The sequence below is a fragment of the Vipera ursinii genome, assembly GCF_947247035.1.
Source record: "Vipera ursinii genome assembly, chromosome: 1".
Lineage (NCBI taxonomy): Eukaryota > Metazoa > Chordata > Lepidosauria > Squamata > Viperidae > Vipera > Vipera ursinii.
In genome coordinates, this window is record NC_139512.1 from 356506062 (window position 1) to 356521417 (window position 15356).

General features: G+C 47.4%; 1 protein-coding gene across 1 annotated transcript; it reads right to left on the reverse strand.

Annotated features, from left to right (window-relative positions):
• Nucleotides 1-10032: 10032 nt before the first annotated feature.
• LOC310632748 (polyubiquitin) lies at nucleotides 10033-14921 on the reverse strand. The gene is made up of 2 exons (XM_083350170.1): nucleotides 14816-14921; nucleotides 10033-12466 (listed from the first exon to the last, which is right to left on the reverse strand). The coding sequence occupies exon 2, from the start codon at nucleotides 12456-12458 to the stop codon at nucleotides 10173-10175; it is 2286 nt and encodes a 761-aa protein (XP_083206296.1). The 5' UTR covers nucleotides 12459-12466; nucleotides 14816-14921; the 3' UTR covers nucleotides 10033-10172.
• Nucleotides 14922-15356: the final 435 nt, after the last annotated feature.

The following is a 15356-nucleotide window of genomic DNA, read 5'->3' on the forward strand; positions in this document are numbered from 1 at the left end:
AGAGAATTCAGAGAGAGAGAAGCTACGTTCCTAGCTCCCTCTTATGGCTATGAGAACACTTACACACCCATTGGCCAATTAACATCTTAAAGACACAACATCATAGTTTATATATTTTCAACCCAACTATGTAGGCTATCACCATATGCCTAACAGAAATGAAATAAATACGTTAAGATACGATACGACACGATACGATACTACAGGTAGTCCTTGACTTATGGCTACAACCGAGTCCAGGATTTTCGTTGCTAAGTGAGACAGTTATAAAGTGTGTTTTGCCTTGTTTTATGACCTTTGTTGTTAAGTGAATCTCTGAGGTTGTTAAGTTAATAACACGGTTGTTAAGTGAATCTGGCTTCCCCATGGACTTGGCTTGTTAGAAAGTCGCAAAGGAGGGATCGCGTGATCCCGAGGACACCACAACCATCATAAATATGAACCAGTTGCCAAGTGACTGGATTTTGGTCACATGACCCTGGGGCTGCTCCAACAGTCATAAGGGTGAAAACCAGTCGTAATTCACTTTTTTTTCAGTGCCCTTGTAACTTCCAATGTTCGCTGAATGAATAGTTGTAAATGGAGGACTAGCTGCAGTAGAACCAGGGCTTTTTTTCTCGTAGAACGCTCAGAACGGAATTCCGGCACATTTTTTGGATGGAACCTTGTAGGGTAGGCAAGGCGGGTTGTATGACATGTGTGAGTTCCGGCACCTTTTTCTTTTACAAAAAAAGCACTGAGTAGAACACAATACAATTCAATATGACGAAATGCATTTCCTATGATTTATTAAATAGATCTAGCACTGAAGGGAACATTGTCATCCCTTGTGACTTATAGTTTCTCCTTTTGGAGGAAGTGAAACGGAATCTAGGAAGGCTTCTGCCTGATGTCTTGTTTAGGTATGTTTAATCTAATGAAGAGAAGGACGAGGGGGGACATGATAGCAGCATTCCAGTATCTGAGGGGCTGCCCCAAAGAAGAGGCAGTCAAGCTCTTCTCCAAAGCCCCAGAAGGCAGGAGAAGAAGCAACGGATGGAAACTAACCAAGGAGAGAAGCAACCTAGAACTAAGGAGAAATTTCCTGACAGTTAGAACAATTAAGCAGTGGAACTCCTTGCCTCCAGAAGCTGTGAATGCTCCAACACTGGAAGTTTTTAAGAAGAGACTGGACAGCCATTTGTATGAAATGGTATAGGGTTTCCTGCCTGAGCAGGGGTTTGGACTAGATGACCTCCAAGGTCCCTTCAAACTGTTGTTCATTTCTGCTAAAATGGACAATTGTCCAATAAGGCCAGCGATGTCCTTTTGATCCTGCAGCGGTGTTGCCGTCTTTCATCAATTTAGGTTGGATGGATATTAACTCCCAGAATTCCCCAGCCAGCATGGCTGGAAGCCCACCCCTCTTAAAGCACGCTGGCTGAGGGATTCTGGGAGTGGAAGCCCACCCCTCTTAAAGCAGGCTGGCTGGGGAATTCTGGGAGTGGAAGTACACCCCTATTAAAGCAGGCTGGCTGGGGAATTCTGGGAGTTGAAGTCCACCCCTCTTAAAGCATGCCAGGTGGGGAATTCTGGGAGTTGAAGTCCACCCCTCTTAAAGCAACCTGGCTGGGGAATTCTGGGAGTGGAAACCCACCCATCTTAAAGCACGCTGGCTGGGGAATTCTGGGAGTGGAAGTCCTCCCCTCTTAAAGCAGGCTGGGTGGGGGATTCTGGGAGTGGAAGCCCACCCCTCTTAAAGCATGCCAGGTGGGGGATTCTGGGAGTGGACGTCCACTCCTCTTAAAGCACGTTGGCTGGGGAATTCTGGGACTTGAAGTCCACCCCTCTTAAAATGGCTAAAGTTATAAACACTGTCCTGAAGAACGCAACCATCCCTTTGCAGCTTTTAGCTGCAGCCACGCAGAGATTATTTTGCATAATTCATTTAACAAAGTGCATCATCCGATACACCCGCTTTAAGACGTGCCACCGTAACACAGGTCCCCTTCCCTGACTCCGTGCTTTTCATCCCAATATTCAATACAATCACTTATCCTTAACATTCCTCTTGCCAAGCACTGCATTAGCCAACTAGTTTCTGGGAAAATGCAGGTTGTGTGTGTGTGTGTGTGTGTGTGCGCGTGTGTGTGTGAATTAATGGCTTCTTTCCCTGGACTGCTTTCCAGTATTGTGTAGGGCTGATCGATTTTCCCGGCTGCTGATGAAGAAAAGGACAGGGGGAAAAATGTGTTTGTTTCAGTTGGACTGCAACAATTCCTGTTCCCAGAGAAGGGAAACAAATCTTTCCCAAGAGCGCAAAGGCAGCCAGGCTTGGCTTAGAAAGGCGACTTTATTTAAATAAACCATGGCTTGCCACATTTTACTTTCCGGGTATTGTCTTCTTGGTATCCACTCCTGCTGACCTCAGCTGCCTTCCTTATTTCATGATAAATCTCTGTATCAGCCTAGAACAGTATTTTTTTCAATTTTGGCGACATTAAGAGGGCTGGGCTTCCACTCCCAGAATCCCCCAGCCAGCATGCTTTAAGAGGGGTGGACTTCCACTCCCAGAATTCCCCAGACAGCATGCTTTAAGAGGGGCAGACCCGCTCCCAGAATTCCCCAGCCATTCAAGCTTCAAGATGGATGGACTTCAACTCCCAGAATTCCCCAGCCAGCATGCTGTAAGAGGGGCGGACTTCCACTCCCAGAATTCCCCAGCCAGCCTGCTTTAAGAGGGGCAGACCCGCTCCCAGAATTCCCCAGCCATTAAAGCTTCAAGATGGGTGGACTTCCACTCCCAGAATTCCCCAGCCAGCCTGCTTTAAGAGGGGTGGGCTTCCGCCCCCAGAATTCCCCAGCCAGCAGGCTTTAAGAGGGGTGGACTTCCGCTCCCCAAATTCCCTGAGGTCAAGTGATCAAAATTCAGACACTTGGCAACTGACTCACATTTATGACGGTCGCAGTGTCCCCGGGATGTCACGTGATCCCCTTTTGCAACCTTCTGCCAAGCAAAGTCAAAGGAGAATCCAGATTCGCTTAACAACCATGCTACTCAATGAACAACTGCAGTGATTCACTTAACAACTGTGGCGGGAAAGGTCGTAAACTGGGGCAAAATTCACTGAACAACTGTCTCGCTTAGCAACGAACATATGACCAGGCGTGGCCACCAGTCCAGGACTATCTGCCAAAGGCTCAGAGAATGTCAAACCGTTTCTGAACTTTCCAAATTTAGAACTTTCCAGAGGAAGCAGAGAGAGAGGAAGTGGAAAAGGAGAGTTGTTAACAGCCAGGAAGGCTTTTGCACAGCTGGGGTTGTGTGCCCATTGTGTCCTTTCCTGGACCAGGGAACCCTGTGCAAAGTCACACCTGCTTTGGCCATCTCCTGGCTGGATTACTGCAATCTGATCATTGTGGGGCTGCCCTTGAAGAGTAAGCGGAACTGTAGCTGGTTTACAAGGCAGCAGCTCCTTAATTTGCACCAGGGGCATTGTTCCTTCAAAGTATGCCTGGGTGAGGAATTCTGGGAGTTGAGGTCCACAAGTCCTAAAAGGGCCAAGTTGGAAGACCCCTGTCTTAAAGGCGATAACAGGGGCATGAGTGACTCAAAAGTAGAGCCTCCTCATCCAGGAATGGGTGCAAGTGGCGCGCACCTAGTGGCACTCTAAGGGTGTGCATTTTCTGTAGCCCTGCCTGCCCTCTGGAACACCAAGCAACACACACACACCCCTTTCATACATGCACCCCATGAGAGAAATTGAGCCCACGGTGGTGGTGTCTGGTTTCTTCGGCAGCCACTTGGTCTTTTCGTTTGTTATGAAAGCAGGAGAAAGTAGATTTTAAAAATTTTAAGATGTTCACTCTTGACCTTTGGCCTTAGGAAACCTCCGTCTCTGTGCTGAGTGGAATCTATTTTATTATTATTTCATTCTATTCTGTTCTGTTCCATTTCATTCGATTCTAATATTTCGTTCTATTCTGTGCTGTTCTGATTCTATTTTATTCTAGTATTCTGTTCTAATATTTCACTCTATTCTATTCTGTTCTATTCTAATATTATTTCATTCTATTCTAAATATTTCATTCTATTCTATTCTAATATTTTATTCCAGACATGTCAAACACAAGGCCCGCGGGCCACAAACGGCCCGCCACATGATTGAATCCCGCCCGCACAACTCTCCCAGAAATTACAAAGGTCCGGCCCCCACCACCTTGGCGCCGCCCGGCTGAGCACTTGCTCAGTAGGAGGCAAGTGCACGTGGGCTGGTGGAACCCAGCACTATTTGCATCTTATTAGTCTCCTGCGGCTCCAAAAAAAAGTGGAGGAGGAGGAGGTAGGAGGGAGTGAGGTGGGACAGGGGGGGGAGGACGAGCAACACCCAGCCGGTGAGGGGGAGAGATGCCCAGGCCAGCCCCAACCTCCGCAAGTGAAAGCAAGGGAGATTGCAATTGGCTCCTGCAATCTCCCTGTGGCCTGGCTTCCTCTTGCAGAAAGCAGGCGGAAACAAAGCAAGGGAGATTCCCTTGCTCCGTTTCAGCCTGCTTTCTCTTGTAGCAAGAGAAACTGAAACCGAGCGGAGGAGAATGCAGGAGTGCGAGATCGGCCGATTCGCATTCCTTGGTCCGTTTCAGCCTGCCTTCTGCAAGAGAGAGCCGAGCCGCAGGGCTGCCTCCGTAGGTACTGCTCTAACGCGGAGAGGGAAGGACAAAGAGGGAGGGAAGGAAGAAAGAAGGAAGGAAGGAAAGAAGGAAGGAAGGAACAATGGGAGGGAGAGGGAGAGAGAGAGGGAGGGAGAAAGAGAAAAATAGAGAGAGAGAAAGAGGGAGAGAGAGAGAAGGAGAAAGAAAGAGGGAGGGAAACAGGAAGAGGGAGAAATAGAGGGAAAGAGAAAAATAGAGAGGGAGAGAAAGAGGGAGAGAGAGAAGCAGAAAGAAAGGGAGGGAAATAGAGGGAGAGAGAGAAAGAGGGAGAGGGAAAGAGGGAGAGAAAGAAAGGGAGAGAGAGAAGGAGAAAGAAAGAGGGAAGAGGGAGAAATAGAGGGAAAGAGGGAAGGAGAAAGGGAGGGAAACAGAGGGAGAGAGAGAAAGAGAAAGAGGGAGAGAAAGAAAGGGAGAGAGAGACAAGGAGAAAGAAAGAGGGAGGGAAATAGAGGAAGAGGGAGAAATAGAGGGAAAGAGAAAAATAGAGGGAGAAGGAGAAAAAGGGAGGGAAACAGGGAGAGAGAGAAAGAGGGAGAAATAGAGGGAAAGAGAAAAATAGGGAAAGAAGGAAAGGGAGAGAGAGAAAGAAGGAGAGGAGAAAGAAAGAGGGAGGGGGAGAGAGGGAAAGAAAGAGAAGGAGAGAGAGAAATTAAATTAGTAACATGATTGTTAAGTGAATCTGGTTTCCCCACTAACTTTGCTTCTCAGAAGGTTGCAAAAGGCGATCACATGACCCTGGAACAATGTGACCATCATAAATATGAATCGATTGCCAAGCATCCGAATGTAAATCACATGACCCTGGGGATGCTGCAACGGTCATAAGTGTGAAAAATGGTCATAAGTCACTTTTTCAGTGTCGTAACTTTGAACGGTCACTAAGTGAATCATTGTAAGTCGAGGACTACCTGTACTTTATCATTTTTTTCCTTTTTTTGGGGGGGGGGTCAAGTTTTTGACACGTTGCTGGGTGACATTGCCTTGTCCTAAAAGTGGTACAATGGATGAAAAGGTTGAAAAGCCCTGTTTTAGTATACTGGTACTATTTGGTTCAGAATATTTTTTTTCTTGTTTTCCTGCTCTAAAAACTGGGTGCGTCTTATGGTCAGGTGCGTCTTATGGTCCGAAAAATACGGTAGCTCGCACGCAAAACAAGCACGGCAGAGGAGCCCTTGTGTGAAAGAAGCCTGGCAGAGGAGCCGGAGCGGCTCCACTGCTGGGGGTGCGTCTTGGCTGGGGCCTTCCAGGATCCGAGCCGGGCGCCTCTGCTCGCCACTCCGGCTCCTCTGCCGGGCTTGTTTCGCATGCGAGCTACTTTGCCGGGCGCTGCTGAGGGCGAGCAGAGGCACCCGGCCCAGATCCTGCAAGGCCCGGCCGAGACGTGCCCCCAGCAGTGGAGCCGCTCCAGCTCCTCTGCCGGGCTTCTTTCACGCATGGGCTCCTGTGCCAGGTGCTTGAAGTGCAAGGATCACATCCAGGCAAGAATGTTCAGCTCACAGAAAATGAGATTCTGGGCATATGCCTGAAGTCACGAGAGATCTTCCTGAGCCAGCCCATTTTGTTGGAACTAGAAGCCCCACTCAAGATTTGTGGTAAACAGCGGTATAACATAAAATTCCTCTGTCCTAGTCCTATTAGACCTCTTGGCGGCTTTCGATACCATCGACCATGGTATCCTGCTGCGGCGTCTCAGGGGATTGGGAGTGGGAGGCACGGTTCTTCAGTGTTTCTCCTCCTATCTAGTGGGACGCTCGCAGTCGGTGTTGGCAGGAGGGCAGAGGTCGACCCCTAGGTCTCTCGTTTGTGGAGTTCCTCAGGGGTCAGTCCTCTCGCCTCTCCTGTTCAACATCTACATGAAACCGCTGGGTGAGATCATTCGTGGTTTTGGAGTTGGGTATCATCAATATGCCGATGATACCCAACTTTTCATTTCGACCCCAAACCACCCCAGTGATGCCCTCACCGTGATGTCCCGTTGCCTGGAGGCGGTTCGGGTCTGGATGGGGAGGAACAGACTTCAGCTCAACCCTGACAAGACTGAGTGGCTGTGCGTACCGGCATCTCGGGACATTCAAAATGTTCCATCGCTTTCTATGGGGGGTGAGTTTTTACCCCCCGTGGATAGGGCTCGCAACTTGGGAGTCCTACTAGATTCACGGCTTACCCTAGAAGACCACATAGTAGCCGTGACTAGGGGGGCTTTCGCTCAGGTTCGCCTGGTGCGTCAGTTGCGGCCCTATCTGGACCGGGATGCCCTGTGTACGGTCACTCATGCGCTCGTGACCTCTCGTCTTGACTATTGCAATGCTCTTTACATGGGGCTTCCCTTGAAGACCACTCGGAGGCTCCAACTGGTACAGAATGCGGCCGTGAGAGTTGTCTTGGGAGTTTCCCGGTACTCCCATGTTACACCTTTGCTCCGCGAGATGCATTGGTTACCAGTTGTCTTCCGGGTGAGGTTCAAGGTCTTGGTGATGGTTTTTAAGTCCTTACATGGCATGGGTCCGGAATACCTCGGGGACCACCTGCTGCCGGCGTCGACTCCCCTCCGCCCTGTGCGTTCCCATCGCACCCCGATGAGCATTGCATAGCCGTAAGATAGGTAGTCCTCGTTTAGCAACAGTACAGTTACAACAGTGGTGACAAAGTAACTTTGCAGCCAATCCTTGCATTTAGAACTTTTTCAGGTTTGTGTGGCAAATGGCAGCTGAAGTAAGAACCTAAGTCAGTTGCAGTTTCACTGAGTGACTGCATTGCTTAACAACCAAGTGGCTGGTCCCAATTGTGGTCGGTAAATGAGAACTACCTGTATTTCTATGTCCTTTTTGGTGTGGTAGAGGGCTTCAAATTCAGGAAACCTTCCTAAAAAAGGACCAGAGACTTACTTTCCCCAGGCTAGGAGTGCCCCTGAAGTACACACACTTGAACAGCAATTCAACACATAATCACACTTCTGTACCCATGCCAGCTTTTCAAGTAAGCAGCATTGAGCTGGCCACGCCCACCCGGCCACGCCCCCCCGCCCCCCCCCCAAGGGCAACCGTAATGCTGATGTGGCCCTCAATGAAATTGAGTTTGACACCCCTGCTTTACAGCATCGGACTTTCCTTTCACCACCAGACACATCCACAGCTGAGTATCCGTTCGGCTTTGGCCCAGTCGCTTTATTCTTTCTGGCGCTACTAGTACTAGCCTTCTGCTCTTCCCCAGTAGCATATTGGACGCCTTCCGACCTGAGGGGCTCATCTTCCAGCGTTTTGCCTTTTGGTACTGTCCATAGGGTTTTCATGGCAAAGATACTGAAGTGGGTTGCCATTTCCTTCTCCAGTGGATCACATTTTGTCAGAACTCTCTGCTATGACCTTTCCATCTTGGGTGGCCCTGCACGGCATAGCTCATAGCTTCATTGAATTACGCAAGCCCCTTCGCCATGACAAGGCAGTAATCCATGAAGGGGCAAAAAAAGTGGTATTACTGTTCAAAATGGTCTAACTCACTTTTTCAGTGCCATTGTAACTAAATGAACAATTCTCAATTGAGGACTACCTCTATGCTTTGTCTACCAGTAGCAATCTTCAAATATTCCAAGGGTATATGAACGTCTCTTATTGCCCTCACGTGACTCTGCACAACACAACCTGCGCAGGCTTGATAAGCCACAGAAATCCTGGGCTAAATTGCGGTTGTTGAAGTCAAGGACTACCTGCACCCCCATTTTATAAACATTGTCACAGCACTTTGAACTTGCTCGTTTTTTCTGTCCTTTATAACTGCAACGTTCAGGATTATACCTCCCAAAATAGGTTCTGTCTGGCGCAAATTGCCCTTCTTTTAAAAGATGGTTGCTCATGTTGCAACAGGGGAATGCTCAGATGTTTGTTGAAATTCAGGATGTGCCAGTTTCCAAAGGCACCATAAACAGGACACAAACCGTGTGACACCAAAGTACACATGCGCAGCTAAGCTCAGCAAGCCATGGTTAACACCCTCCCAAAGCTCTGGTGGCGGCTTAAGTTATGTTGGCTTTTCCGTGCTGGGAGTGGTGTCATTCAGTGAGATTTTACTGTCATTACAGATTCACTCTTGAATTCCCCACCCTTCGTCTTTCAATGAGTGTAAAAATGCTTAACACTTTTGTTATGACTTGCTAAAATTGGTCATGTGCAGTGAATGTCCTGTTGCTGCTGCATTAGTGGTTTGACCCCATTTGCTTCAATTCTTCTGTCCAACACCACAAACATTTAAGAAACATATTAAGCAAGGGAGAATTCACTTAATTTTCCATACTGTATAGCAACATAAGACTTATAAATGCGTTTTCCACCTTTGGAAGCAGCAGCTTTTTTACTAATGGTTTGCTAATGGTTCCAGGTAAAAATCTGCATTTTCAGACAACTAGTAGGAAAATCACATGGGCCTTAATAGATATATATAAGAATTCTTTACCTGCAAAATTTTCAGTGATAAATCTAACATTTCCCCAATAATGTAATGGGGTTTGCTTATTATGCCAGCATATTGTTCTCTGCCTGTATTGTATATTGTGGCTAAAATTGTGCCATTTTGGGAGATTCCTGAGATTTAATCCTTTTTCCTCCCAAAAGGGAAGTTCTAAGACCAAACTAAACTAGGCCAAGTATATGCATGTAAGACCTCAAGCTAGCAACTCTAAAGAAGCCTGCCCATCAGTTGTAACTCACTGACGAAGCTAAATCAAGTCACCCAAATGTTGAACCTGGTTTTGGCTTGTGCTGGTTATGCACACGCAATTAAGCAAACCAGATTTGCCAGAAGCAAACACTGGTTTTGGCAAAACATGGTCATGCGAAACAGCCGTAAATGCGTAACTGGAGGGAAACCGATCAGAACTTTGAAACTGGATCTTAATGGTGATTCCAAGTCATCCTGCTGGAGTTGTCTGGAAGTTGAGTAATGGCAACTAGATTACTTTTCTTGTTGGTTCGAAATGTTGAGTAATGGCAACTAGATTCCTTTTCTTGTTGGTTCGAAATGTTTCGCTACTTACGGAAGAAGCTTCAGCAAAACCATCAAACCAAGAAGTCTTTTTTTTGTCTAAGGTCCTAAACAGAACTACCAATTTTTCTCAAATTTGAAACAACTCATTTGTCACTTCATGCAGACCTATATGGAAACCTAAAGGACTGATCCATCCAGGAATGCAATGAACAGAAAGATTTGTACCAGAGTAAACATCTTTAGGCAGAAGATTTTCCACAAACTTAATCAAAAATATTATCTTATTATGATGTGTTTTATAATTTTAATCTTCATCTTTTTATGGCAGAACCAGAAAGAGGCATTAACAAAGGAGTTACTATTAAGTAATGTGCAACAGAAAACTTTATTAGCATTGACACATACAGTCTAGCTGTTACGGAACCTTGCATTAACCATACATTAAGTCATTATACTGCTACAGTGCAAACAAATGTTACTGGCAACTTCAAAATTGTTCAGAACACCTAAATGCCTCCTCTCAGACGGAGAACAAGATGGAGAGTGGACTCTTTCTGGATGTTGTAGTCAGAGAGGGTGCGGCCATCTTCCAGCTGCTTGCCAGCGAAGATCAGCCTCTGCTGGTCGGGAGGAATGCCTTCCTTATCTTGGATCTTGGCCTTGACGTTCTCAATGGTGTCGCTGGGCTCCACCTCGAGTGTTATGGTCTTGCCAGTCAAGGTCTTGACAAAGATCTGCATGCCGCCCCTCAGACGGAGGACAAGATGGAGGGTGGACTCTTTCTGGATGTTGTAGTCAGAGAGGGTGCGGCCATCTTCCAGCTGCTTGCCGGCAAAGATCAGCCTCTGCTGGTCGGGGGGAATGCCTTCCTTATCTTGGATCTTGGCCTTGACGTTCTCAATGGTGTCACTGGGCTCCACCTCAAGTGTTATGGTCTTGCCAGTCAAGGTCTTGACAAAGATCTGCATGCCGCCCCTCAGACGGAGGACAAGATGGAGGGTGGACTCTTTCTGGATGTTGTAGTCAGAGAGGGTGCGGCCATCTTCCAGCTGCTTGCCGGCAAAGATCAGCCTCTGCTGGTCGGGGGGAATGCCTTCCTTATCTTGGATCTTGGCCTTGACGTTCTCAATGGTGTCACTGGGCTCCACCTCAAGTGTTATGGTCTTGCCAGTCAAGGTCTTGACAAAGATCTGCATGCCGCCCCTCAGACGGAGAACAAGATGGAGGGTGGACTCTTTCTGGATGTTGTAGTCAGAGAGGGTGCGGCCATCTTCCAGCTGCTTGCCGGCAAAGATCAGCCTCTGCTGGTCGGGGGGAATGCCTTCCTTATCTTGGATCTTGGCCTTGACATTCTCAATGGTGTCACTGGGCTCCACCTCCAGGGTGATAGTCTTCCCAGTCAAGGTCTTGACAAAGATCTGCATGCCGCCCCTCAGACGGAGGACAAGATGGAGGGTGGACTCCTTCTGGATGTTGTAGTCAGAGAGGGTGCGGCCATCTTCCAGCTGCTTGCCAGCGAAGATCAGCCTCTGCTGGTCGGGAGGAATGCCTTCCTTATCTTGGATCTTAGCCTTAACGTTCTCAATGGTGTCGCTGGGCTCCACCTCAAGTGTTATGGTCTTGCCAGTCAAGGTCTTGACAAAGATCTGCATGCCGCCCCTCAGACGGAGGACAAGATGGAGGGTGGACTCTTTCTGGATGTTGTAGTCAGAGAGGGTGCGGCCATCTTCTAGCTGCTTGCCGGCAAAGATAAGCCTCTGCTGGTCGGGGGGAATGCCTTCCTTATCTTGGATCTTGGCCTTGACATTCTCAATGGTGTCACTGGGCTCCACCTCCAGGGTGATAGTCTTCCCAGTCAAGGTCTTGACAAAGATCTGCATGCCGCCCCTCAGACGGAGGACAAGATGGAGGGTGGACTCTTTCTGGATGTTGTAGTCAGAGAGGGTGCGGCCATCTTCCAGCTGCTTGCCGGCAAAGATCAGCCTCTGCTGGTCGGGGGGAATGCCTTCCTTATCTTGGATCTTGGCCTTGACATTCTCAATGGTGTCACTGGGCTCCACCTCCAGGGTGATAGTCTTCCCAGTCAAGGTCTTGACAAAGATCTGCATGCCGCCCCTCAGACGGAGGACAAGATGGAGGGTGGACTCTTTCTGGATGTTGTAGTCAGAGAGGGTGCGGCCATCTTCCAGCTGCTTGCCAGCGAAGATCAGCCTCTGCTGGTCGGGAGGAATGCCTTCCTTATCTTGGATCTTAGCCTTAACGTTCTCAATGGTGTCGCTGGGCTCCACCTCAAGTGTTATGGTCTTGCCAGTCAAGGTCTTGACAAAGATCTGCATGCCGCCCCTCAGACGGAGGACAAGATGGAGGGTGGACTCTTTCTGGATGTTGTAGTCAGAGAGGGTGCGGCCATCTTCCAGCTGCTTGCCGGCAAAGATCAGCCTCTGCTGGTCGGGGGGAATGCCTTCCTTATCTTGGATCTTGGCCTTGACGTTCTCAATGGTGTCACTGGGCTCCACCTCAAGTGTTATGGTCTTGCCAGTCAAGGTCTTGACAAAGATCTGCATGCCGCCCCTCAGACGGAGAACAAGATGGAGGGTGGACTCTTTCTGGATGTTGTAGTCAGAGAGGGTGCGGCCATCTTCCAGCTGCTTGCCGGCAAAGATCAGCCTCTGCTGGTCGGGGGGAATGCCTTCCTTATCTTGGATCTTAGCCTTGACATTCTCAATGGTGTCGCTGGGCTCCACCTCCAGAGTGATGGTCTTCCCAGTCAAGGTCTTCACAAAGATCTGCATTTTTTTATCTGCAATGACATAGCATGGAAAAATCAGAGCAGTCTGCATCAGAATATAAATTTCTAAATATACAGAAACCTAACTTTACAAAAATATTCAAAAACGTATTTTGAAGTGAAAATAAAGCATCCTTTTTATTTAATCACCCATATCAATGGGACTAAGGCAGATATTGTTCCATCCTATACCCAAAACCCCTATCCTGAACATGAAGGTATTAAAATATTTCTGTTGCTGTATTTTTATTTATCTCATTTCCATACTTCCTATTTCACCCAGGTGACTCCAATGCTAATGTATGAAATAGTAGCCCAGTTCATTTAGAAATGCAATTTTGGGCTACTGAGTTGAATTTCTACATTCCCATATTTATAAGCAATATACAATGTATAATTTCCACTCTTATTTAAAAAAAACAAGTACTGCAAGAGTCTCTGCCCCTGAAAGTCACCCCTTAAATTCCCGATGCCATCAAAATTGCAACTAAATAGTTGTAGCTATAGCATATAAGTGAAGAATGTCCAATGGACTCTTGCCTATTTCTATTCTTTCTGACTTAAGATCACCCATTCTACAAACTGGAAAATCTTCGGTCAGAAGCTGGCACCATTCTTCTATGTTGGGACTTCTAGTCCCCATGAATACTGCATCTGACAATCAATATCCAAGGCTATCTTGAAGTGCCTGTAAACAACTCCAGGTGACTGCTAACTCAGAAAGGTTACTAGTACAGCACCTATTAGCATAAAAATACATTTAACCATATCAGGAAATAATTCAAGACTGCACCAATTGCCATGCAGGTCAAGGTTTCACCCAGCAGTCCTATATGTAAACTGCCCATTAGGCACTTAATACTGAGAACTGCATTAGAAAGCGAATTTTATATTGTTCAATAGGGTTTTTCAGCCCTGCGTGATAGCACATATAGGCAGTCCTCAGCTTATTCATTTAATTACTATTCAAAGATATAACAGCACTGAAAAAGCTGACTTATGACGGGTTTTCACACTTATGACAGTTGCAGCATCCCCACAGTCCTGTGATCAAAATTCAGATGCTTGGCAACTGACTCATTGATGACTATTTCAGTATCCTGGAGTCATGGATCCCCTTCTGGGACCTTCTGGCAAAGTCAATGGGGAAGCTAGGGCATAAAATGGGGCAAATCTCACTTAACAAAAAGTCTCACTAGCAATCTAAATTTTGAGCTCAATTGTGCTCTTAAGTTGAGGACTACCTTGTATGTATCCAATTAACTAAGGTTCCTTTGATCCCCAGCCCTTTCTAAATGTAAAAATTCAGATCAGAATGATCCTATACAGGTAGTTCTCTACAGTTCATTTAGAGGCTGGTCAAAAGTTACAACGCACTGAAAAAGGGGACTCATGGCCATTTCTGGAATGTATGACCACGCAGGATTGCAGCATCCCCATGGTCAAGTGATCCAAATTTGTGTCGCAGTCCCGTGATCAACTCTCGCAACCTTCGGACAAGCAAAGTGAATGGGGAAGCCAGATTCACTTAACCGGTTTACTAACTTAACAGCTGCAACAATTCACTTAACGTGGCAAGAAAAGCATGTAAAATGGGGTAAAACTCACTTAGCAACATAAATTCTGGGCTCAATTGTGGTCATAAGTCGAGGACTATCTGTAACGCCTTTTTTTCACCTGCAACGTCACTTTTTGTACTGTCAACTTAACAGTGCCAAGGAATTGCACACACACACACACACACTCCAATCGAGCCAGTAGCCACCATAGGACGCCTTATACTTATTTAGTGGTATAAATACTCCTTTAATGGGAGATTTACTCCCAAAGGGGGGGGAAGAAATCCAAACCCACCGCCCTCTTCCCTCAAATGGGCGCAAACTACCAATACCCCACAAGGACGGAAGTCCTAATTAGCGCCAAGTAACGAGCGCCAGGCTGGGGGGGGGGAGGGGAGGAAGCTCACTTACATTCGTCTGGGAGGAGGGAATCCTACCGAGCAGCAGAGCTTAGCCTAAAGTAGTACGTGGAGAGGATCAGGCCGTCGAAATCCATAACTAACCCTTTCCCCTAAAGGCTTTTGGGAGGCTGAGGTTTATCGAGAGCCGTCTTCCAATTTTACTCCCAGGACCCTTTTTTCTAAATTTTGACCTCTCGGGCGCCGAAAGCGGCCCCTTCAGCCGCCCCCCCGCCGCCGCCGCGGAGCCAGCCTTTCTCCTTTTGCGGGGGTTAGTCAGGGCCCTCCTCACGGGCCCGCGCCTCGCCACAATGGGCGATAGTGACGCCACCCGGAGCTAAATATATCTTAAAAATAACTAATGAAGAGTAACGCTAATAATAATCTGTTCTCCATCAGCTTACCGCTTCAGTCAGGCAGCCGAGACACAATATTGCAGCGCTGTGACCGTAGAACCAACACCGAGAATTTTCTTCTTCGTAACAGTCTGCCCAGCAACGCGGCACTCCTATTTATAGGGTGTCGCTTCTCGTCGTCCCGCCCTTCAGCTTCGCTTTAATATCCTTCCGCGTTAAGAAATAGTCCCCCCTGGAGAACGTTCTCAAGAGCGCGTTCTGCCTCTCGTTTTCCTCTCATTCGACGAATTTTTTTTATTTTTTTTTAAAAAAAATAAATTAAACGATATAGTTTTGTCTGTTAATATCGGTCTCGGAGGGATTAGGTGGAGGAAATTAAGGGAGGAAGGATATGAAATATAGGTAAAAAGTCCCTTGTCGTCGGAAGAATAATTCTACGAAGTTAAGAGGTGGGGCTTAAAGTGTTGCTCGGCCGCCATTGGCGAGAGAGAGAAAGAACGGACGCTGATTGGCCTCTGCTCGATGCAATCGATAGGAAAGCTCTGGAAAGATCGGGACTCTGCGCCTGGGAGGTTGGGAAGGGAGGGAG

Coding starts and splice junctions, on each gene's coding strand:
- LOC310632748 (XM_083350170.1), bottom strand. CDS start 12,458: ATGCAGATCTTTGTGAAGACCTTGACTGGGAAGACCATCACTCTGGAG.